General features: G+C 41.7%; 3 protein-coding genes and 1 long non-coding RNA gene across 5 annotated transcripts in view; 2 read left to right on the forward strand and 2 right to left on the reverse strand.

Moving 5' to 3' along the window:
- The first annotated feature begins 202 nt into the window (after positions 1 to 202).
- On the forward strand, positions 203 to 6,540 carry necap1 (NECAP endocytosis associated 1). Its single transcript, XM_035621059.2, has 8 exons — positions 203 to 333; positions 1,432 to 1,532; positions 1,950 to 2,054; positions 2,162 to 2,243; positions 2,571 to 2,679; positions 3,121 to 3,268; positions 3,509 to 3,602; positions 4,358 to 6,540. The coding sequence occupies exons 1-8, from the start codon at positions 239 to 241 to the stop codon at positions 4,410 to 4,412; spliced, it is 789 nt and encodes a 262-aa protein (XP_035476952.1). The 5' UTR covers positions 203 to 238; the 3' UTR covers positions 4,413 to 6,540.
- A 3,961-nt stretch (positions 6,541 to 10,501) lies between these two features.
- LOC118292278 lies at positions 10,502 to 12,770 on the forward strand. The gene is made up of 3 exons (XR_004786865.2): positions 10,502 to 10,752; positions 11,719 to 12,269; positions 12,364 to 12,770. It is a non-coding gene; the product is annotated as an uncharacterized LOC118292278 (long non-coding RNA).
- si:ch211-171h4.3 (serine/threonine-protein kinase SBK2) lies at positions 10,915 to 16,564 on the reverse strand. The gene is made up of 5 exons (XM_035621051.2): positions 16,367 to 16,564; positions 13,058 to 13,202; positions 12,766 to 12,968; positions 12,346 to 12,507; positions 10,915 to 12,264 (listed from the first exon to the last, which is right to left on the reverse strand). The coding sequence occupies exons 1-5, from the start codon at positions 16,370 to 16,372 to the stop codon at positions 11,638 to 11,640; spliced, it is 1,143 nt and encodes a 380-aa protein (XP_035476944.1). The 5' UTR covers positions 16,373 to 16,564; the 3' UTR covers positions 10,915 to 11,637.
- A 1,731-nt stretch (positions 16,565 to 18,295) lies between these two features.
- LOC118292268 overlaps positions 18,296 to 25,599 on the reverse strand; it is an 8,509-nt gene continuing 1,205 nt past the window's right edge. The window contains exons 2-6 of one of the 2 annotated variants that reach the window (XM_035621062.2): positions 21,755 to 21,966; positions 21,344 to 21,510; positions 20,772 to 20,867; positions 20,482 to 20,649; positions 18,296 to 19,975 (exon numbers count right to left, since the gene is read on the reverse strand). In XM_035621062.2, the coding sequence (XP_035476955.1) occupies positions 19,805 to 19,975; positions 20,482 to 20,649; positions 20,772 to 20,867; positions 21,344 to 21,397 (489 nt within the window). In that variant the 5' untranslated portion in view covers positions 21,398 to 21,510; positions 21,755 to 21,966 and the 3' untranslated portion in view covers positions 18,296 to 19,804. The remainder of the gene's footprint in view (positions 19,976 to 20,481; positions 20,650 to 20,771; positions 20,868 to 21,343; positions 21,511 to 21,754; positions 21,967 to 25,599) is intronic. The other variant, XM_035621060.2, reaches the window with a different exon arrangement.

Here is a 25,599-nt window from a genome sequence, read left to right on the forward strand (position 1 = left end):
GGCAAGACCAGCTGCAACACAGCCATTCACGACATATTTATATTTGTTGTATACAACTGTTATTCTGACACTAGGGTACAATACAATTTTCCCTTTTTTTTCTACAGTATGAAAAGTAATTAATGATCATTTTAAAGAGATTAGTAGCGTTAAACACACACGCGCGCATGCGCGCGCGCGCACGAGAAGGACCGAATAAATGAGTCACGCTCACAACCACAACAACCGTCGAGTCAAGATGGCGGCCGAGGGCGAGTACGAGTCCATCCTGTGCGTCAAACCCGATGTCAACGTTTACCGCATCCCACCGCGTGCGTCGAACCGCGCGTACAGGTGAGGGAGAGACCCGTCGGTCGGTCGGTCGGTCGGTCGGTCGGCGTCGTTAAACGTGGCTGTTGTTGTTGTTGTTGTTGTCGTCGTCGTCGTAACCGGTGTTTCGGTGTCGCTCGCTGCGGGCGTCTCACTCCCACCGCGCCGCGCTCAGCTGGTTCCACGCGTGGTACCAACCGGCGAGTCACCGTGGACGTGACTACGGGAGCAGCTGTCTCACTTCACCCGGTGTCGGCGGTGAGACGGGGTCGGGGCGAGGCGGGTCGAGGCGAGGCGGGTCACGGGTCGAGGCGGCTCGGACCAACTGGACCTGAGCGGCGACACTTGACGACCGCCCCGTCGTCTGCTGTGAGCTCCGGAGGGCTCCGCCTTTCAGAACACAAGTCTCCGCCCCACGCTGCGGTGGGCGGGTCCCGACGAGCGCACCTGAGGCTGCGCGTATGGACCTCCAGGGTCTCGACCTGACCTGTGGGAGTGTTCAGAGGGAAACCGACAGAAGAGTATTGGGGCCAGACATGAGAGCAAAAAATGATAAATAAATACATTTTACGCAATGTCGAGAATAAAGTTGAAATATTAGATCGAGAATAACGTCAAAAGTTGTGACCCGGATGCACTTTTCATCAGCACCAAACAACAACGCTAGCTGCTAACCAAGTTGTAAAGTTGCGATCTTCCCCCTCATTTCTTTTCTTCTTATACCTGGCCCTTATATTCTTCCGTAAAAATCAGAGGACAAAAATTGGTAAAATTATGCATATCAAGGATACAGTTGAAACTCGTAGACTGTATATAAAAATGGACATAGTCACCCGGTCCGGAGAGTGAAGCCCAAGCGGTAGCGATTAGCGAAGCAAAATTTTCGTGCTGCGTTTACTTGTCCTATTTTGGTTATGAGGATTTGTTGCTTTGCTTTGTTTTATATGATTAAATAGTCAAAATGGGCAATTACAGTTTGCGTTAGGGACTGCTGGCTCCACAAAACAAGCAAATTAAAGGACGCAACTTTGGGATTAGAAGAACTTGTACACAAAGCAAAAGATCGAGAAAATCATCAGCATCTTAATTGATAATGAAGCTTTGACTCCTCCTTCTCCGCAGGGCTGCTGACTGGAAGCTGGATGCTCCCGACTGGTCGGGTCGACTGAGGATCACAGCCAAGGGCAAAGTGGCTTTCATCAAACTAGAGGACAAAATCTCAGGTATGGCCTGATTGTTCATTAAACTTAAATCTGCAATAGGTGGTTTATTTTTTATCGGAATACTTTTTGTCAAAATCACAACAACTTGGAAAGCGGAAGAGAACATGGACGACTCTTCATCGCTGTACATTTCGTACATTCTCTACGCCTCAGTAACGTTACTCGCCGTGGCGACGTACTCGGGTTTAAAGGTAAAGCTTTGCGTTGCTGCTGTTGTTTTTTGGCGTCGTTGCTTCCTGCGAGTGGGGAGGGGCAGTATAACCGACGGAGCATGCATGGAGTTTACCCCGGTTAAGGTTTCATGCCCCCGGTTTGAGAAATCGGGGGGTTTCGGTATTGCCTTAACCAGTTTTTTAAACTGCATGTAAATGCACTGATTGTCTCTAATTTTCCTTTACCTGCCCTGTGGTGCCGCAGGTGAGCTGTTTGCCCAGGCACCAGTCAACGAGTATCCTGGCGTCACAGTGGAGACGGTCAGCGACTCCAGCAGATACTTTGTCCTGCGGATACAGGATGAAAGCGGTGAGGTCAACAAAGCTCTCGACCGTTTACGAACTTTGCCAGTTTGAAAACCCCAATTCCCCCTTAAAAAAAAAAGAAGGTATATCCTGTTCATCTCTCGTCCGCAGGTCGCAGCGCTTTCATCGGAGTTGGCTTCGGCGACCGAGGTGACTCATTTGATTTCAACGTGGCTTTGCAGGACCATTTCAAGTGAGCAGCGTTCTGTTGGTCCTCGGTTCAAACTGTTAAAACTGTCTTGTCCTTTTTTAACTGTGGGGGGAAATTTCTGTCCTGACTGTCAGAAGGTTTGGTCTAGTTGCAGGGTTGGTTGCCCTTTGTCCTAAATGTACTGAGACAGAGACAGAGCGTTTCTATGGAGACAGCCACAATGTCTGAGATGACGACATTATTCTAGATAGGAGGTTTCTGGGACACCATGCACTGACCACTTGTTGATCTGAGTAACAAACCAGAAATCTCCTTGATTATATTGGGCTCCTGTAATAAATACTTGTGTGTGTGTCCCACTCCCTGCAGATGGGTGAAACAGGAGGATGAAATCAGTAAAAGTGCCCAGCTCGGGGATTCAGGACCTAAACTGGACTTGGGCTTTAAAGAGGGACAGACCATCACGCTCAACATCGGGGTGAGAGACACTTTGAACAAACATAAAATCATCAAGCTCGACCTCCATTCCGCAAAATGTTTTCTTAATAAACAGACGACTGCAAAAAAGCAATAGTATTTTAATCGGTGGTTTTATAATTGCATTAGACTGCGAATAGTTGTATTTCTATAGCTGTGCCAGCTTGTTCCGTCTAGCTACTATAAAAAAAATCTGTTCATGTTGTTCTAGTTAGCATAAAGCCCCAGTGTGTCATTTTTGTTATTTTCTGGCGGCATCTGGTGGTAAAGTTGCAAACAGCAGCCAACTGAGCGACTGGGGCCACCTCACGTAACTATATTTAACTCATTCAAAGTTGACGACAAAACATCCTGGATCATACATATATGAACATATAGTTATGCACAACAAATTCAATTTTTTTACAATTAGCTTTAACTTTTTTCTTGTCTCCATCTCCAGCAAGGTAAAAAGAGGGATAAGCCCCGCCCACAGAGCGCAGGTGGCTTTGGACTCCTCCCACCACCACCTGGAGGCAAGATAGCCCCTCCCCCTCAATCAGGCCCATCCAATCACAACATAATCCCCCAGACGGGAGGCACAGCAACAGGTAAATCCGGACTACATGCGCCTACTGTACGTTCACGCTGCACCAGGCCTGAATCCTGTGAACAAATTTAGTAAATTCTCATAAGAATCTCACCCGTTGCAGCTGTAACCATCAGTTGTGACCTATTTATCTTGTCGCTGTGTGAATTAAACGCCCTTGAATGTCTTCAGCTTCAGCTGAATGTGTGTCAGTTTGTGAGCCGCTTTTAATGAGCTCTGTTGTTTCTCTCTCTTCTGTCAGGCTTCCTGTTGGAGCTGGACAGCAGCAACTCCAACACAGTGGTTCAGTCAAACCCCAGTTCAGATCTTTGGGGAGACTTCTCTGCTCCTGCAAGGTAGACGACTCATACACTACCTGGCCAGAAGTTTGCGGACACCCACATATTTTATTTACGGAAGATTTTTACGTGAGGTTTTGGAACATGGCTGCAGGGAGTTTGCCCCCATTTTGCCAGTAACTGCGGTGAGGTCCAGCGAGAAATTTAAAATACAATTTCAAAATTTCAATTTCAATGAATGGGTAAATTAGCGTGGTAAAAAAGTTAAAATGGATTCTTCAAATGCCGATTGAAGGTTACATGGATGTGTCCGTATACTTATGGCTATATAATTTAAATATACGTACCAAGTAATTTAATTTTTTTTAGGGAAATTTGTGTTGTCAATTTGAGTGTGTATTATACACTATACACCACATTATTATATAATCCATATAAACAATTCTGCTGACACTGGTATACTTTGGTGCATTTTTTTGTATTCTTGTTATAATTTGTATATTTATTAAGGTTAGCGTAAAACCGATTTTAAATGTGTATATATATATATAAAGTGCTTTATCCAATAACTTACATTATATTATTTACACAATTACTTACAAATTACAATTATAATTACTGTCAATCATTTTCCCAGCATACAGTTGTTTCTAAAATTGTTGGTAATTTCCAGTAAAGTATTTATTAACTTTTTACAAGGAAGTAAAAAAAATTGAAAACACTGGAATTGTCATTTTTAATAACTGATTATGATGTCATCAGAATGTGTTGATTTAAGAAAAAACATAACAACAACCCGTTTATTTTTTCAGCTCTGTTCCGCCTCCGTCTCGACCACAGAGTGCAACGAACTGGATCCAGTTCTGATTGGTCGTCGGTGACGTCGCTTGCGATTTTCCATCTCACCTGCATCTGTTGTCCGTCGCTTCCCGTGCATCATCACACCCGAGAGTAAAACTCCCACACCCCGATTCCCAGAGCCGAGGCAGTGAAACGCCACAGAGGAAGAGTCGTAGCTGTTTCAGACAGGATATGAAGTATTAACTGTGTCAAAGCCATTACATGATATGAGCCATTTCCAATCATATGTAAGGGCTACGTCATGTGTGACGTCCTGAGTAGCAGCTGTTCCTCTCGTTACATGTGCGCATCACGTCCCCAGTAGATGGCGCTCTTTAGCTTTCACCTGGAAAGCTTTTTTTTGGTCACGGCAACAGCTCCCCCTGCAGGCCCTTGCAGACTACTCCAGCTCTGTGACCTACTTTGAATCAAGTGCTATGGGCCATTTTGACGAGTTCATTGACATTCTACAATTGGCACTTACATTTTATTTCTTTGTATATCAACCTTCTTATTTCTACTGAGGTGTTTGCTGATTAATGACAATTTTTTTTTTCAGTATGAATCCCCAATTAGGAAAAGATTGAGACACTTTTGCAGGAGTTTTTCCACTAAGAAAAGCAACATTTTCAGATTGAACCAGGGAGTGAATGAGCCGCTGGTTCCCAAACTCACACTGTGAATTTCAGAGTCGAACAAGCAGCAGGAAACTCGTCAGTCTAATGTAAATGTACAGAAAATTTCTGTACGTTAAAAAGGCTACTGTTGGTCTAAATTACATGATGAGAATGTGGGTTGATTTTCAGACGTGAACCCTCACATTGTTTTTTTTCTTCTTTATTGGCTATGAAAATTTATCGTGTAGATTAATTTTCACGTTTAATCGTAAATTAAATTTACAAGCTCACTCCAAAGTGGGATGACTTATTGTAGAGACAAAGATACGTTCATAGAAACACACACAGGGCACATTAACATTCCTCCCTGGCATATTAATTTAAAATGTTTACTCTCTTAAGTCTGTTTTGTTGCAACGCTAGATTTAATGATGGATGTTGAGAATATTCTGTTGCCGCACCTCTCTAAGATTCTGCCACACGCATGTTAACCTGCCATCTTGTTAGAATATGATGGTCACTGAAGTCAGTATATTAACAGATTAATCACTGGGAGGAGTGTGATCGATACAGGAAGTGCACATGTATTCAATTTACCTGCTTTTTCAATGTTTGTGAAACAACCACAGGGTTGGAATCACCACTAAATGCTGAATGTTTTATGGAAATGAGAGTTGATCTTGATAGACGATGCAGTAATATGTGATGTAAACACAGATTCCGGTGCCTCATGAGTCTCAAACTGTACTGACTGACAGAAGATCTGGTCAGTCTGAGGAAAATATTTGGAATTTAAAAGGATTAGTACGACATTTTGGGGGAATGTACTTCTTCGCTTTCTTGCTGCAAGTGAGACGAGTAGATCAATACCCCACTCGTGTCTGTGCATTTCAAATCTATCTGGAGGGTGTTTAGCATAGCTTAGCAATTAGCAATTAGCCTGGCTCTGGCTAGCACCTTTGAAGTTAATCAACATGTTTTATTTTGTTTAAATTTCCCCCCAAAAAGTTGATCTGATCCTTTTCAATTCATTCCTGAGCAACATTCAACCTATAGAAATAAACCCAAGTCATATTGTTTATTTCAGACTGTAAAGTGAAAACAGAAATGATCTTTAACTGAACCCACGTTCACCACACAGTCTCAGGGCTGAAGACGGGGGAACAACAACATGAGATGATGATTGTCACCTGATCTGGTCGAATGGCAGCAGATGATATGTTAATTTTAAGGCTTTGGCTGATTGTGAATTACGTTTACTGGACTGTGACATGTGAACTGACTGTGAATTCATTTTGTCTGCGTAGAATTTAAAGGTTTGCTGTGATCAAATCACTAACTGGCATTAAGATTTTAGGGCTGATTGATATAATATGTGTGTTTTGTTTACATTTCTCATATTGCTGGGCCTAAAATATAAAAAGGAAAAACGTCTCCCATGTCTCACTCATTCCACTCTGGCTGTAAAATCACTGGACTAACACTTTTTGATTTATGACCAATTTAATGAGAGAGAGGCAATAAATCCTTTCAAAGGACGTGATGGCTTCTTCCTTTCCATGAAAATACTTTGAGCACTTATACAATATCACAAATAGCTGCTAGACTTTAATAACAATCTTGAGGGTGGGGCCAAAATGATGCTGTGTTAATCCACTTATGCGTCTTTCTTCCCAAAACCAAATATTACATAAAGGTTTATGACAACGCGTCCAAAACACCAGTGTTGTGTAACCGGGTCACTGAGGCACTGGCCACCAGACAAGAGTCCGATGTGGGGAGGAGGTGCTGAGCTGGCCTTTGACACTCAGCGTCCAGTGGTGAGTAACGGCAGCTTGTTGTAAATTGCTGCGATTTTCCAGTCACAAGTCTCATTCTCTGATGTTAAGGCTGACACTGCAGCACAGTGATGATGCTTTTCATACCTTAAACTAAAGTTAATATATGCGATCGTTCACAGCCATTCGATGTCGCACCAGCATCTCTGATCCAAACAAACGCCCGGTCGACCACCCCTCCCTTCCCTTCATGTTCTAAACATGGCGTTGCCGACAGGTGTTGTGAAGCGGAGTGAAAGCGACACAACACAGAGGCACAACTGAACAAAGTTACCCTGTAGAACCAACAACCCTCCCCCAAAGAAATCAAACAATCCAGCTAGCTGCTGTGCAAATGGATCTGTCGCATCCCATGAAAACGCAGCACACACGTACTCAGCACGCATGCATTGTGGCTAGGAGCTAGCTAGCATAGCTAGTGTCGTTTGCCGCGCCGTGCTGTGTGTAAACCATACACCACATAGAAATAACGTGTAGCTTTGGTGTTTCTGGGTAACGGGGTGGGCAGGTGACAGGTGTGTCACAGTGTGAAAAAGGGTTGAACATCCACTCTGGGACCAGTATTTCTGTTAAACTGTGTTTATACTTCCTTCCCTAATGTGAATGGTAAGCGATCCCACCGTCACACAGTGCAAGAAGCTGTAGGGGAGGCAGTCACAGTTGGTCGTGAGAGTTATTGCGTGAGGTCAGGGCATGACGGCATCGAGCGGTAGCTTTTAGCTCTGCTGACAGTCAGGAAAAGAGAGCGGCTGACAGCTGGACGGACAGACCACTGGCCGCCGCTGAGCGTCAGCAGGAACACGATTCATCTTCCTCTGATTTTCTTGTCACCCCCTTGCGTCTCAGGCCATTTTATCATTTCGGTATTTGTCTAAGCTCCACGTTAACGTGTCCGGTCACCGGTCTGAAGTCTTAAACTCTTTGTAAGTATGATTTTGTGTGGTAGATCAGTGCATAAACAGTTTGAACCAAAAAGCAGTATGGCGACACTGATATTCCGAGAACTACACAACCAACATTCCTAAAAAATGTTATACTTTATGCTCACTTATTATTTGAGTATTTATATATTTAAAGATAAACATCATGGCTGCGAAATGAAGGATTGTGGTTTAATCACAGTCATTCTCTCTGTCCACTCCAGACGAGTTGGCCAACACACTCCCCGCCGACTTGTAGGTCACATAGTCTAATCTTAGCTTCGCATCACTTTCCAGGCTCCGTACATCAGCACTTCATAAACTAAACAGACAAGTAAATCTTTTATTTGGCTCAAGGCTGTGGTGAGACGGATCCAGGCCGGTGTGAGGGACGGTGTCGTGGTCAGAAAACAACATATACCCATTACAGGTCACGTGTTTGCCTCCTTCAGATCCAAATAGAGAATCAAGAAGAAGAACTCAAGAGTTCATTTCAAGCCTGGTTAACAGTATTGGCGTGTTTTTTAAGGGCGACAGTGGTGGAAAGGTTCTGCAGATGAAAATATCACCTTTGGTCCAATGAAATATTTCAACAAATATTCCATGGATGAAACCATAAATTAAAATGATTTAAAGAAAACAACTGAGTCAGCGAATCCCTGGTGCTGTAACTAGTTGGATGTTTCCATATAAATGTGACGGAGCTCACACGCGTGCGCTGGTCATGTATTGTGGTTCTGTTTGCTTTACATCGCGGACAGTGGAAGTTCAGAAAAGCTCAACTTCTCAATAGGCAGCGCAGACGGCAGCCAATCAAAGCACGTTTAAACAAATATACTCAAGTTCATGGTCATGACGTTATAAACTGGCCTCAGTTAGGCCACTAACTGTACCAAACACCATTAATTCAACGTCATTGACCTAAACAGCAGGAACTTCAAGGGTTATCCTAATTAATATAACTTAAATCTCACTTTCAAAGTTTTGGCAATAATTATGAACTGGTTATAATAACATAATGACAGAAACCTTCCTACTCGCTAACCTCTGCGCACGTGGCCAATCACCGGTTCAGAATAATGTAGACTTCAGTTCTACCTTTGGAAAGGCGTTGGGGAATGTTTCGGAATGAGGGCAAAAAATATAATATTTTGTGCACACATGTTTATTGACCGCAGGTTAGTTGTAAGAATACTAGTCACTATACGTTGCAATATTTTGCCAAATATGTAACTGTATAATACACCTTTTTTGTGTTTGATTTATGAGGTGTTTTCATGTCTTCACTAGCCGTTCTTTTCTCACTTTCTTACACATACTTAGACTAGACAAATATACACACTCACTCACAGACACTGTTACACAGCGCCGGCATACCGGAGACATAGCGTTAATGCAACATATCAGGTGAAATGTCAGGAGTCGCAGTTTGGATCGGAATAGTTTGCAGGACATCGGCCAGTCCTCTTGGACTTGTGATACGATAATGAAACTGTCTCCCAAAAACAAGCTTGCTAATTCATGGAGTTTGGCTCAGGCGGGTTTGGGAGATAACTCGCGGTCGTTCCTCTCCACAGCTGATGTCTTTATTTCAACTCGGCCTTACTAAGGAAACAGTTATTTGCTGAAACCAGGGGCGGGTGTACATTCTAACATCCATGGTTGTTAGAATGATTTAGGCACTGTTGTGTTCAAAGGTCGAAGGTTAGAGTCACTCGTGGTCACTTTGAAGTGTTTGGTGAAACCTGAACGACACTTCGACGGGATGATGTACAGTATGTCAGCAGGGCTCATGGGCAGTGGGTAAGTATGTGTGAATACTTGTTAGTAATAGGTTTGTGTAGATGTACATGAATGTGTAAATCCTGCGTTAGTGTCCTGTCCATCATCTCCGTAAGAACATTTCTATTTCTAATTAATTTAATCCCAGAATTTGTTTTATATATACATGTGTTCATACATTGGGTTTACAGTCACAGCCACTTCCCCGAGCTTTTCTTTGGAACCATCTGGAATTGTCGCCAATGCTTCGCATGAGACGTCTTTAACTCGTCCAAAACAACATGCTATTTTTAGTATGTTGTTAGTATGTTGTACCTTTCAACGAGGTTTTCTTGTTCTTAGTTTCAGCTGCACTTCATGACAGTTCTGAGAAAAAAAATTCGAGGAAATAAAGACCTGTCGGGTTCGTGTTTCAGTTGTCATATGTCTATTTTTATTTGGATCTGTGGGTATGAATAGCTTTTACATCCTTGGATAGACTGAGTAGGTTTTATCCGGCAGCAGTTCCTTTGTTGTTGTTTTCACCTTGGCTTGTTATTTACGCCTTCTCCAGTTTTTATTAGACTCGGCGGCGGTTCAACATTCTGCGGCTCTTCCTCTGACCTCAGCCTCCTGTCGCTGCTGACTTTCCCTTTTCAGAGATCAAATCGTTTCTGGAAAGTGGCTTTTCAACGTGGGAAAAAAAACCTCCAGACGTTCATGATCTGGAGAGTTTAGCTAGTTAGCCAGCGTACCAAGATGCGGAGGCTAGAGATCATGAAGTTGCATGAAGTCATGGTCGTATTCTTGCAGCTGGGGTCACATTACAGCAGTCTCCGCTGCAGCACACATGCAATAGTGCATTCAGGGGTAAATGTGTGCGGGCTGTGTCAGTTAATCATCCATGTGTCTGTGCTGAAGTCCGCCTCTGATGTTGGCATCCTGCTGATTGTCTGTGCATTACACAATGTGTTCAGTATGTGACTTGGCTGGACGGCAAAGGCCGAGGGGTCAGCGCCAGGGGCCGCGGCACAGACACGGTGCTGAAAGGTGTCAAATTTAAGACCGTGGATCTATTTCTGAAAACATCTGGGGAGGCTGCCCAGATGGCCCTCACACTGTGTGTGTGTGTGTGTGTGTGTGTGTGTGTGTGTGCTGATCTACTGACTTTGAATATAATTTTACAAGGATATTATTAAGATATAGGCCAAGCATGCCAGGACTTTTTAAGGTGAGCTCACTTTAAATCAATTTATTTGCAGATCACTGAGGGTTTTCTTAAATTTACACTTATAACATCATTATTGTATAATGAAACTTATTAAAAAGGAGCCTTTTACTAAAACAGCAATTTTATTGTATTTATATTGTATTTTATAAACTGTATGCGTCTGTAACAAGTATTTTACATAGTACACTTGATGAAATATATTTTATTTTCATCATTAAATCATAATTTAATGAATTAATGTGATATATAAGAAACAGATGTGTAGTTATGTACAACTGTGAAGCGGCAGCACACAATGATGCTAAAACATAAAATCCTTAGCTAAAAGCTGCTTGTAAAATATTAGCATTTGCATTTGCATTTCTTAATTTTTTTAAAAACTCTTTTTTAATCTTTTTTTAATCTTTTGAATCCGAGTCAGGGAACTCACTGCTCGTTGTTAAACCGGACATGTTTATGGCTGCAGTCTATTAGCAGTTCACAGCCTACTACTATGACATATTATACTTACAAAAGTGTGGACCCAAAAATAGATGCAATGTGCTAAGGAGGGAGTCTTTTCCAAGGACACGATGGCATTACAGAACTTCTAAACACAAACAATCTCTGATAATGCAGCTGCTGCTAATTATTACAGTACTACAGCGAATATTCTATATCAATAAAATTTCTCACGCAAGTAAACAAGTGATCCTGTGGCCAAACTTCTGCCAGTAACACGATGTGAAACGTGGCTTAATGTGAACGCACCATTAAGAAGTCGAACCATAGAAGGTTTAAGTTGCTTGATAAATGATTTTAAAAGTTCAGTGTAAGCTTTAGATTACAGTGTTCTTACAGACACAATGTTTTTTGCCACAGTAAAAACAAAATTTGGCATAAGCCTTATCGCTCTCCTCTCCCCTCCATCTCTTTCACGTTTCTGATTGCTCCCTTCCCTCTGCTCTTCTTCCTCTCCTCCTCCAGCCTCGCCCTCTCCTTCTCCATCATCCAGTCCCCTCCGAGGAAACTCGGGGCGTCCTCCGGTTGCCCACGAAGCAGGGGTCTCGGGTCGAGGAGCGACAGGAATAAGGAACATGCCAGCGGAGTGAAACAGGCAAACTGGGGAGCAACAGGAGGGCTGTCTTTCTTTCCTCGGTCCGGCCCATGTAAATCAATGGCGTCCTGTGCGCTCTCAGTTTGTGGCTCGGCCCACACATCCAGTTCATCTTCACGCCCTTTCACTCTGTCAAACCATTCCCAATATTTCAGGTATGAGCGGCAGTCGGCGACTGTTTCCGCCCATGGATGACTGCCAGTTAGCATGGCATAGGTCAGGATCCCCAGTGCCCAGCTGTCTGTGCTGGACTCCACAGACACCCAAACTCTTGTCTTCTTCTGCTCCTCTTCATCCTCCTTAACGTCATTCATGCTGCTCGAGCTGTCCTCATTTCCGCGAGCAACCTCAGCCTCAGGGGTGCAATAAGGGGAGCTGTACCAGACCTCAGGGACCCTGGTGCCCCTGGCCTTCACCTGGGGTAAAAGATTCAGTTATTATAATTATATCTTGTAAAAAAAGATTTGTGAGATTCTTTTTTGCTCACTGACACTGACCATGCCGAAATCTCCCAGTTTGACCCAGCGGCAGGCGGAGTCGCACAGGAAGACGTTCTCCGGTTTGAGGTCTCTGTGGACAAAACCCAGGGAGTGCAGATGGGACAGAGCACCGCAGAGCTGGGACACCACGCGCTGACAACAGTCCTCCTCCACCCCGACCTGGAGAGGAAGTGGCGAGGGATACAACGGAAGACGTAGGTTACAAGCTCTGCCAAGCCCTGTTTCTCCGGCCCAAGACTAGCAGAGACCTCAGGTCCAAGGAATCTCTTGATCATTCCCTTGTGTGAAGACAATTGGTTCCTCTACACTTTATGATTCATTAAATCTTGGGAAACCTGGACACAAAAATCCCGATGCCCTCAGTATGTGTTGTACCAAAGAACACTTCACACCAACACTGCTGAAATAGCCGCGTACCTCGGGCAAGATGACGTCGTAGAGGTCGCCAAAGAGGCCCGCTTGCTGAGCGAAGACGTAGTGCGAAGGTGTGGAGTAGGCGATTCCCAGAGCTCTGGTGAGGGACGGGTGGGTACAGAACGACAGAGAGAGGTTGTACTCCCTCAGGAAAGAGAAGAGAGACGTGGACTCACGGGGGAAGAACTTCAGGGCCATCGGCGTACCTGGAGGATGCAAGGAAATGAAATTGTTGTGTGTTGTATTTTGATGTCCAGAGGCTTTCAAGTGTTAGTTCCTTCCCTGCCTCCCTCACCTCTCTTCCTGTGCACAGCCAGCATGACTTTGCCATACGAGCCTTCACCCAGGAGCTTGAGGACCTTGAAGTGCTCCGACGTGTCCATTGCTGTCAGAGACTGAGCCGTCAGGTGGCACATTTCGTCCAGAAGCTTTGTGGCTGCCTGGACACACGGACGAAACAAAAAGGTGATAGTAAGCGTATCGTGTGTCAAAGTTATATAACCACTGTGTCACTTTATAATCATATCCGCAACATTACAGTTTTTGGCCAAATTCTTAGGTCTGAGAATAAAGTTTCTCTCAGACTTGCACTTCAGTCCGGCCATTTCCGTGAACTTTTCCGGAGAGGCTGTATGTGACGACGCAAATTTCCGTAAATGTCGCTCTGGACCTTGTCTGGAACTTTTCTTGTCTGCATCCTAGTAAAAAACTCATAGAACGAGTAGCTCGGGACCAATTGGACCTTTTCCCTGGAGGTTATTTTTGAGTAATTATGTAACAATAATGTCTTGATTGGAACCAGAAATCTCCATTTCATCCATCCATTATACCACTTTATCCTTTTAGGGTGGCGGGGCGGGGGCTGGAGCTAATCCCAGCATATGTTTGCTAAGAGGCGGGGTTCACCTCGACCACTCGAATCTGTATTCCAAAGCTACTTTTCTGCTGCGATGTTTAAGATGATTACAAATCAAATCTGAAAGTTTAAAGTTCCTCCATTCAGTTCTTTGGTATATAACACAACCGTTGTCCTGATGACTGTTGTTGTCAGGGGATCCTGGCAACACTGATCCACGGGTATTATAAATATGTCTGTTAATAGCCTCTCACACACTGATCTTTGTTTTGTTGTAACATTGATGTTTCCACCACAGCTGCCCCCCCCCCCCCCCACCCCCCCGGCTGGGATTTGGTGTCTATACACGGGTCGACTCATTACAGGTCATTAGACAACGACGCAGAGCCGTGAATGTGCTGGACACGGATATGCTGAATCCCCCACGGGGCGTTCATTCACACCTACAGTCCCACGAAAAAAACAGGGACAGAATTGTGGCCATATTATTTTATGAACAAATGTTTGGCTGCTTTTTGATTATTGAATGATAAAAGATTTTAAAACCAGCTTCAGGTTGCAGCAGCGCTGACGGTGTGAGTTGCATGTGTGGCGGAGTTACGCCATATTTTGGATGTGTAATCCTTCTCCACTATGTGTGAATATATTTTTAGTGTGGGTGGTCTCAGTGGAAACTGAACTCTGCTCACAGTGTTTGTGTCGTCCTCTAATTCCTGAGTTATTTGAGTCCGTCAGAGAAAAATGCTTTTAACACCCAAGGCCAAAATCCTAACATCACTGTGCTAAGTAGGATTTTAATTGACGTTTAGCAGAAGTACTTAAAAACACTGTCCGTATGATTTTATCAGGTAATTATGAATAAAATAGTGAGAAAAGAAACATGCAGTTGTTTTTTTAATATGATTTTTATTATGTTTAATAACGTAGTTTATAAAGTAGGAGCAACAAATCACCAACATTTACATTTATATGGTTTGCACTTATCAATTATGATTATAAAGCAGTTGATTCCAGCTCAGATAAAGATAAGATAAGATAAGACTTTATCAATCCCACACTGGGGAAATCCACTTGTTACAGCAGCAGCACTTATTATTGTAAATAATAAAATATAGCAAAAAAATATAAAATAAAAATAGAAAAGAACTATACAAAAGACTGTAAAAGCTTTATACATTATATAAAAAAGTGCAATATGGCTAAAATGTGCAGTGGATTGGATAAAAATATGACTAATAAATACAGTGATGTATGGATGTGCAGTAAAAAAAAAAATTAGTAATAGTTTTATGTATATAAATATATATCTACATATACGCATGTGTATACATACACAACTACACATGCATTAATTGCAAAGGATAAGGTAATGAATAAATACAGGATAAACGTCCCCATACAGGATAAAGCTCGATAGATAGTGGATGGATGTGCTAATGGTGTGGATGTAACAGAGCAGGTGACCCGTGTGGAGGTTCTGGGCTCAGCGAGGGTTTAACGTTTGGGTTTAAACGAGAGTAAGAGGAGGTGCCGTCGGTTTGATTCCGGACAGAACAACTGCGACAGCTTCACTGTGGGACGACGGGCTGAACGCCCAGGTTACATAAGACAGACAGAGACCTGTGGTGTGTGTGTGTGTGTGTGTGTGTGTGTGTGTGTGTGTGAGTGAGTGGGGGGGGGTTAGGGTTACCTGTCAGCACCGACACACATCCTGAAAACATCTCAACTTTCAAAATGTCGCTGTGTGATCACTGAATATTTAATGTAGAAAATATGCATGAATCCATTTTTAAGATGCACAGGAACTTCTTTTTTTAAATTTTCCAGTCACCCCTCATGCATTTGAAAATGATTACAGTTTCAACGGATTTCATGATAACTGGACATCATCTTTGTGGATAAACAGAAATGTTGATATTTTTTGACATTTACAATCAAAAATGTAAGTGTTGAAGAAGATGAATCTAAAACAAGTTTAAAAAAACTGTACAGTGAATCACCTGTGAAAGCCTCGATATAACAAGCAGATGCAAAGAAGTTTTATATTTATTAACTATACATTTTTGCAATTATTTTTAATTACATTTACACTGTTTAACCAACTTTTGCAATTAAACCCTGTACATTTTTTTTTACCCGCTGCCACTCAGATTACGACATTAAATGATTGTTGTTTTTCTAAAATGATCAGTTTAAGTTTTACAACACATCATCGCTCATAAGACTTTTCAATAAACGGCTTACTAATTGATTACTCTGCTAGTGTTAATAAATAAATAATAATAAAATATTTTTTTATATAATATGAAAAGGATAATTAAAGTTGTGTTAGTCTAAAGCTGTTTTTTTTTACCATATATCTGCTCATGCAATGAGACCGATCTTAATTTAAAGGGTAAGTTTACATACATTTTTTTCTCACATACAATCTCAATGTCAGTTCTGCATTTATTTTTGTTTGAATTTTCCCAAGTGGTGATATAACCATATGTAAGATTTATGCTTCCAGCGACATCTCCCTGTCACTGTGGAATGATCCACTGAGAACACTGCGAACAGTGTGAACAGAAAGTGTTTTCAGTGTAAATGTTGTGAGAAATAAAACATTTCGTGTCTCCTCACCTGGTGCTGGCAGAACCTGCCCTGATAAAACCAAAACATGCTTTAAACTGGGTGAACTGACCGTTTCATTTCTGAGCATGTTGGACTCGGAGCAGGGAGCGAGTCCCTGCACCAGCTCGGACTTACTGTCATAGTGCAGCTGTAGTTCAGATCCTCAGCTTGAAATCTGTAAAGTTATGTCCTGCTCCTCATTTCAGCAGCTGCACTTGGTGGAATATCCTCCACAGATTCTCATCTGCTGCTGCTGCTGCTGCTCAGACGCGTGAGTCTCAGTCTCAGTCGAGTTTGATTGTAGATCGCAGACGTATCCCACATTGATGTGTCCTCACCTCCACTCCTCCCCCCCGTCCTGCCTCTGCACTGTGGCCTGGATCCAGAAGAGACATGGTACGTATGTAGGTGGACAGGCATGTAGGCAGGTAGGTGTACTTTATTGTTCCCAAACTGACAACACATCTTAGAAAATATGGAAATATAACAATTTCAAATAACACAAGAAACCCAGAATTACGATAATTCCGTCAGTAATGCAGCATTACTGCATGCAGCAGATTAAAAAGTCATAGTCCTCAAAATTAACAAGCAACCTTTAACACCACATTTTCCACAGCGTGGATGGAAATGTGCGTTATTCGCATTTTCTTTTGCCGATATGCCGATACCTTTCCAAAAATAATGCAGATTAATCTTGATAATCGCTTGAATATTACTCAAAAAATTTGAAACTACAGTTCCACACACATTCCACAGTAATCTTATTTTGAAGGGACGTGATCTGTCTTGACAATGAAAGCATTATGGATTTCACGGCTCAGACATGAACTGTGCTGTGGCACATGTCAAGAAATACAAGAGGTGAGATGTTGTTCACAGAAACACACCCAGATTTAAAATCTATTTCAAATCTTTTATAGTTTTTAATAAAAATTCATGAAGAGCTGAAGCACTGAAAAGTATGTAATATGTATAATTTAGCTGTTGATCTGTCAGAACATGTCGTTCTCTCTCCCTTCTCACATTTTATAGCCAATCCTCTGCATGGGGCAGATCTCGCTCTCAGCTGTTAGCCGCCGTTGACGTATGTAACTGCAGGATCGGCTCAGACTCTCCCTGAAGGTTGGCATTAGTTACAGGGAAATTCTGTCAGCATGTGAGTTCATCTGTCTGTGGCCACACGTCAACACGAGTGTGTTACTACAGTTCACAGCGGAGCATCAGCGGTGGCCCAGCACATTCCCTCAAGTGTCACTCGGGCCGCTTTTAAACCTCGCTGCTTTACGAGTGTTTGCATTTCAGCAGCACGTGGAGTTTTGACAATACTGGCACATTTGTCAAGAGGAGGAGCATCTGTACAGACAAAGTCACCAGTTAAACAAAAAGTCACAGATTTCTGTTCATCACATCATCAAAGAGTTTTAGCTTCTCTGAGAATTTTTGGGTTGGATCTGGTCAACCTGCAAGAAAAACATGTCACTTCCTGTTCCCAGCAGGTGGCGCTATGGTGTTCGTTCAATATTGACATGTAGATTTGTTAAGGGCGGGACCGTTATATGCCTGAGAAGTTGTTTTTTTGGATTACAACGACTTTGTTTTTTATGGCGAAACATCAAAATTTGACACACCATCACGACCACACCCTAAGGCAAAAACTCAAGCTTTTAGCAACTTTTCATCCCATAGGTCTTGATATGACACATACCAAATTTGAAGTTGCTCGGGCCAAATTTGTAAGAGGAGTTTGTTAAAGCATGAAACTTTTGAAATGGTCTAAAATGCCAAAAATAATACTTAGAAAGGTAGCCAACTTCCTGTTGGTTATATGGTAGGGCTCCAATATAATTTTTTTCATTTCTGGACATGATACATCTGCCTCCCAAATTTCATACGTAAAATTAAGTAGTCACTATTATATCTAGACTTGTCCCACCGTCATGTAACTGTATTTCAAAAGTCTGGCAAAGTTCTTTCAAACCAATAAGATTAAATCTGGCAATTTTTGTCTCTGAATAAGTTATGATGGTATTAACTTGAACACCAGAATGGAGCTGTCTCATGTCCGTTTCAATGTTTTTATTATTGACTTCAAACATTCAAAATATGGTACAAAAACAAAATGTTTATAAATAGTCATGTAACAGTCACTACAGCATGACAATACATTATTAATAATATTATTAAATATAACAAAAATACATAGAAAACAACAAGATGCCTGCATCTCACACTAAACATTGTCAAATACATAATGTAAAAAAAACAAAGCTCATAAATAGCATCTAAATATATATATATATATATAAAAAGATTCAGTAGAAAAATATTAACAGTTCCACAACATTTCCTTGTAATTAAGCCAATGAGTAGATCGACACCTTGCAGGCACTGCGAGTGTAAACAGTCTTTTAAAGGAAGTAAACGTAACGGGTGGCTGCGAGCGCAGCAACTCAGCTCAGTGCATCAGTACAACACATTTCATCATGTGACGTACACATATATGTAAAATATGCAATTTAACTAGTTGAATAGATGTTAATTTGGCACAGAGGTGAAAACACGTGTGTGAGCCATACACCTTCCACAATCAACACAAGACTCTACAAAAGTCTTCAGACATGCTAGCGACTGAGCGAAATGCTAACATTAGCTATACGCTCACCACTGTAGTTCAGCGTATTAGCATAGCTTAATGTCGTTAGCTGTGCAGCTTCGATAAAACAAAATCATAAACCAAAAGGACAAGCTGAAATTTTGACCTGATGGTGGCGCTACAGTATCATTAAAACCACAAAAAAGCCTCTCAGGGCTGATACAAACCCTCACACGCACCCTGTACATACCCCAATCAGGCTGTGCTTACTTTTTCTATAATGGCCATTTCTTAATGACATCATTTATTCTATATGATGACGAATGACTTGAGGTGAATCTTCAGCTGTAGCATCTTTTGAACTACGCGTGACGTCATTTTCGGACAAACTCACGTACCATATGACGTCATGATTCAGAGCATCTATATTATTTGCAGATGTGTCGAGGAAAATGTGTTTTTATGACCAGAATTGACTTTGATCTTGGACAAATTACCAAATAATAAATGTCTGTGACAAAATGAGATATATTTTACGCAACACCACAAGCTAACCTGGTGGCACCAGAGGAAGAGCAAGCGTATCACCACGTTCAGCAATATTCATCATCTGGGGACATTAACCATCCAGATTTTGTGTCATCCTTCAACAAAACATTGAAATAAAAACTGATAAATTAAAACAGGTTTACCTCAAAATTGATATAAAAAAGGCGTCACCCTCCTCGTTTACGTGCATCCTCCAAGCATAATGTACTGTATCGATCTGCAACAAATCTCTAAATCCAGTCGATATTTGTTGAGATGTTTCAGTCTGGATCTGAGTGGTTGACAAACACAGACCGACAGACGTTCCCATCCCTAGAGTAGCGCTGCTAGCATTGCTAAAAGTCCATGCTGGTTAAATAGTATATAAGTTAACAGTGGTTTTGTAGGGAAGACATATCAATCGTCGGTTCTCCGATGATGGCAGCCTCCTAATGTCTCGGACAGCGGGAGAGTCTTTTGAGGTGTCGCAACACTCGTTTGGACCAGTTACAGAAGACCTGTAGCTGCTCGGAGATCTCCACGGAGAACTGGAGGACGTCGAAGGCCGTGGACACGATAGGGAGGGAGGGAGGCGGAGAGCGAGGAGCCTCCTCACGCATCTGAAGACAAAGTCAAGAGTCAACACATGGACCGAAGATCGATTGTAGGAAACAATTTGGGAAACAACTTATTGTGTGAACCTAATTTTGATTCTCTTTCAACTGCATGATGAGCTAATTAGCACACGTGGTTCGTTTTATCACCATCAATCAGCATGATCAATAACTAACGATGATTAAATCCATAGATTCAAGATTTGGTTTATTTGTCATTTCTTTCTGCATTTTTTTTTGAGATTTTGTTCCTCAGCGCCAAGCCTACCCCTTTTAAAATGTAGTTTTATTGTACATGACAAAGATGGCTGCCATCACTGAAACTAATTTTTCAAATTTTGGCTTCAATATTCTTTGCAATTTTAAAGACTTTACATGTGACCTTATCACTTTTCCTTACCTACTTTACCTTAATTTACTTTCCATTTTTTAAATTGTAATCTTTAATTTAAAAAAATTATCTATATGTTTTTAATGTCTGGGTGACTGATGCTCCGCATGACTCCACCCACCTGGTGCAGGGACATGTTAAGGAGGTTGGACAGCAGCAGCAGCTGAGTGCTGGCGCCCTCTGCTGACTCGTAAGGCAAACTGAAGTTTTCTTTTGCTGTTTTCAACCAGTCGACGTGCAGCTTGAAGGACTGAATGAACACGTGGAGCTGAGACAGCGACTCGTTCACCTGTGGGGACGTCAGATAAACACGGACGCTCAGTGAAGCTAATGGCATCCAGAGAGTTTTATTCACACAATAATTGAGAGCAGATTAAAATCAGAAGTGATTCCTTGATGCAGAAACTTTACCTCCAGTGAAGGGATGTGAGCAGCGGTGTGCTGCATGTGAGGAAGATCATCAAGTCTCTTTTCCACTGCAGCAAAGTTCAGGACTTCATTGTCCGACTGTTGGAGAAATGATTTTTTTCATTTTATTAAACCATTAAACAACATTAGAACAAAAGAGAAAAAAGGAGTTTTCATTGTTTATCATCTTTACTCACCTGTGTATCTAAATAATAACACAATAATACAAAGAAAAGGCCATGCAGTAACATTATTAACTTTATTATCAAGTTGAGTTATAATCATTTAAATCCAAGTAAAGACAAGAAGATACTTATATATATGATAATACTGCATATATATTTCCATACAGTGTTTATGACACCAAGATCATCTACTCTCAGAGACAGAAAGTAACTGATTACGCAGTTATTGAGCTTAAGCACCAATTACACGATCTTGATGACTTATTTTTATTTTCCGGAAATTATTTACTAGTTACTTTTGGAGATAAAAATTTTCTAAAAGCGACAAACTGAAAGAAGTATACAAGATAAACAAAGAACAAGAATCAACTGTTGAATGTGAATTCCTACCAGCTCGTGGAGTTTCTTGGAGAGGTGCGTCAGCGTCTCCACCCGAGGGGTCATTGATCTGAACAAGCCGCAGAGCGATGAGCTGTGGGCGGGGCCAGAGGACGACGGGACGAACAGCTCGGCCAATAGCAGCAGGTGGAGAAGACATGGGGCGGAGTCACAGATTACTGAGAAGACGAAGAAAAAGACAGAAACTTAGATTTGTTGTTCCTCATTTACCTGGTGAGATAATATTTGATCTCACTTAGTTGCATTTCATCAAGTGCGTTAAACATTCTGAATAATACACATTTGCAGATTCCTGTATGCAAATCTCAGCACGCATTCAAATTTCGTGTTTTATAACATTTTATACGATCTACTTCATTTGTTGCCGTCATCTGTTTGAATTGTAGTTCTCTTTTTAGCCACGTGTCAGTCAGCTTGAATCCCACCGGCCTGCATCAGGTTGGAGTTGATGAATGATTCATTGATTGGTTGAACATTTACCGCCTGTTTGTTCAGTTTAGTGTTTCAAGACTTGTGTGAAAACAGCTGCAGGATTAAACTGCTGGACGCAGAGATGGTTCTCTGTCGCCATATGAGCTGCACCTGTCACATTCAAACCGTCATTTGGTCCATTGCTGATATAAAAAAAAGAAAAGTTTGATGAGTACAGCTTTAATCGTGTACTTTAAGTTCACTAAAAATGGTACAAATGGTACAAAGACTTGATTATTTTAGTTCTGTGTTATGTGAAATGCTTCATACGAAGGAATGAGTGAACGAGTCGCTGGATGTGTCAACCTGAATGGATAAATGAACAGTAATAATTGCAACACTTCCCCTGAATCGTCTGTGGTTTGTGTTTCGTCTGAGACTCAAATCTCATCTCCGATCCAGGAAACGCTCGACGCCTTAAATCAAGATTAGTTCACGTCTATAAATCAATCCGCCGCTTTGTGCAACTTCAAAAAATCCCATTACGCCTCCTGACAAAGACACGACCTGTCTGCTTGGTGTGAGGTCAGAGACGAGGAATGACAGGAATTTGGAGGGCTGGGGTTTTTTTTTCTTTTCGTATTTTTCCCAAGCCTTGCTCTGGGCCTCCGGTCTGAAAAGGAGAAAGTTGAGTCTGACTCAGACTGATTCTCTCTGCGGTGACATCAGCGAACAGACGCCTCGTCCTTCACACAGCAAACGTCCGCTCACACACTCAGAGGAAACAGACGTGAGCACTTCAGTCCGTTAATGTTTCACATGAGCAAGACTCAGGAACACAAGTCTTACAATGCTCATTCTCTGTTTTGTTGATGCCGTGTAGAGCGGCAACTTGCGATTATTTTCATTATCGATTAATCTGTCGATTGTTTTCTCGATTAATCGATTAGTTGTTTGGTTCACAAAATGTCATAAAATTGTGAAAAATTAAGATCGTGTTTCCCTAAACTCCAACATGATATTTTGTTTTGTCCACACACCAAAGATCTTCAGTTCACTGTCACAGAGGAGCAAAGAAACCAGAACATATTCACATTTAAGAAACTGACATCTGATTTTTTTTATATTTTCAAAATAGTTGGCGATTCATTTAGTAGTCAATTATTAATCGATTAACTGTTGCAGCTCTAATTCTGTTATCATGTTTTTTGATCATACAGTTGATATATTTCTTATTTCTGTCATGGACAAACAACTAAAGATAATCATCCTTTTTTCTCATTTCTGTAAAGGACAGCAGGACGAAATAAATCAGGTCAAATGTTAATCTGGGATAAACAAGCGACGAAACAAAAGCCCCTGTGTGTATTTTTTGTAGTTTTCTGGCGGCATCTGTTGGTAAAGTTGAAAACCGCAACCAACTGAGCGACCGACAGGGGACTAGTCGTTTAGTTCAACAACCATATTCAACACGACGTAGAAACATGGAGACTCACACAGAGGTCGGTCCACCTCATGGAACTATATTTAACTCATATGAAGACATAGTTATGGACAATATGTTCAATTTCTGTGAATAAGTTCTTCTAAATATTACACGCTGCAGCTTTAAAGAAAATCCGAAAGTGGAAATGCAAAGTAATGTGAAGAGAAATCTTTGTGATTAAATCTTTTATATTAAGACACAAGCGGCAGTTTGGTGCTCCGTCAGTAGAGTTACAGCTTCTCTAGAATATACGGTAACTTCCTTGTGAGCTTTAGTTTTTCCTCCATTAATGTGTTTACATCTGCGTGGGGCTCACATGGCAGCTGCCGCCTTTCCCCGCCTACACCGTGCAGGGAAATCTGTTCCTAATAATTCCCAAAACGACAAGCCCTGGGACATGGCACAGTCTCGTCATATCTGTCTGTATATGCAGAGAGAGAGAAAAAGTGAAATTACTGTATACGTCTGAGTGTGAGTCACACGTTGACGTGCAGCTGAAAACTCAGACGCAGTCTGGTCTGTCTTTCCCTGAGACAGACACGCGTGACGAAGGGATGTGAGGTCACGACCTTTTCCCTCCCCCCCTGCCCCCCGCGTCCTGACTGAGAACAGGAACGTTTCAGGGAAAAGATTCTTTCAAAAACAAACAAAACAGATGTTGGCTTGCAGAAGCTTGCAGGCGGCTACGTGCGCTCGTGGCTTCCTGCCAACATTCCCCACGAAAAACTTTCATCAGAAAATCCCTCAACGTGCAAAGTTCTCAAACACACACACACACACACGCGAAACATTCGGTAATAACTTCATATGTGTTTTTGGAAAACTACTGACGATGACTTCAGCAAAAAAACTAAGTAAAGAAAAAGCCCAGCGGCGCAGCAGTGCAGTGAACAGTCATGTGTCTGGCAGAGGAACGGCTGCGGCAGCGTTACAGCTCAGAACAAAGTTGCTTGAGAAGCTGGTTCGTCTTTGATGGGTTCCGCAGGACGTTTCATCAGCACACGCACACACGAAACATCAGCGGCGTCTCACACACTTCCGCAGTTTCCGTTCCAGTTCGTTTCCCTCTTTAGAGAGAAAAAGTGCTGAGTCAGATGCTGCGTAGAAACTCTGCAGTTTCCTGTGTTTGCTCTCTGACACAGTGAACGCCTCACTGCCTTTTACTTTTGACTCACAGCAGCTATCGTCTGCACACACACACACACACACACACACACACACACCGTCAACTTTCTACAACACCAACCAGAGTGTAAAGTTCAGAGTTTCAAACGTGGAATGACACATAAAGAACTATAAGAACTATATACATTCATTATCCATGACTGGTGAGAAAAATGACTAATTTTTGACTAATCAATATTTTCATATTACCAATGGACGAAATGCTTAATGTGAAAAATTGTAAATGAGCTTAACAGAGCTTTTTATTCTCCTGTGGCTCATTTTTTTTTGATTTTACAGCTTGTTGCTTTAAATATTAAAACAAAGCAGGTTTTATTCTTTATTCCTGAAGTTGTTTTTGCAGAAAGCTCTGAGTTTTGTTTCCCTGATGCCGTGTGATCGACTTCGATGAAGCCACTGGTTCTAATATTTGAGAAAATATCAAATGTTTACAGTTACAAGGAAAAAGCTCTCCAATATATTTGTAGTAGGAAACAGGAAGTGGCTTCATTTACTGGAATTATTCAAGTGAGTAAGTTGGCAGCACGTGGACGTACTGAATTACAAGAAGCGTAATCTGAATAAGTTTTACAAATAGGAGATCTGTCCCGGATCAATAATCTGTCATGCTCATAAATTACCTTGTTTGTTGTCCACGGTTTCCCCAAAAAATTCCCCCAAAGCAGCTGGTATATTATATAGTTACACCGCTGACTTATAGAAGGTCGGGGTTCGATTCCCTATCGCTCCCTGCCTCGAAGATTGTAAGTCGCTTTGGACAAAAGTCTTGAAAAGGATCATTATCAGACTGAAATCCAAATCCGTGACACGGTATGTCCTGGACTCACGACACATTTCCACAAAGCGGCGAGATCTTTTAAATCTATGTCACATTATATGAACATTAACTTTTTGCCACTAAAAATAAAAAAAGTATTTTTAGTGGCAATTAATCAATTAATCGAGTGATTGAGTTTCGTTGCCTGTTCGCATCTTAGCACATCAGCCGCTTTCAACAATCAACCGTAGTCATATACTCATTGATACAGGTGATACATTTTATGACATTGCCGAACATTAGCTAATTATTCTTTTTAAAGGTGACATATTATGCTTCATATTCAGGTTCATACTTTTAATTTGTGTTGCCACTTGAAAAGGTTTACATGCTCTGATGTTCAGAAAA

The sequence above is a fragment of the Scophthalmus maximus genome, chromosome 22 (genome assembly GCF_022379125.1).
Source record: "Scophthalmus maximus strain ysfricsl-2021 chromosome 22, ASM2237912v1, whole genome shotgun sequence".
Classification (NCBI taxonomy): Eukaryota; Metazoa; Chordata; class Actinopteri; order Pleuronectiformes; family Scophthalmidae; genus Scophthalmus; species Scophthalmus maximus.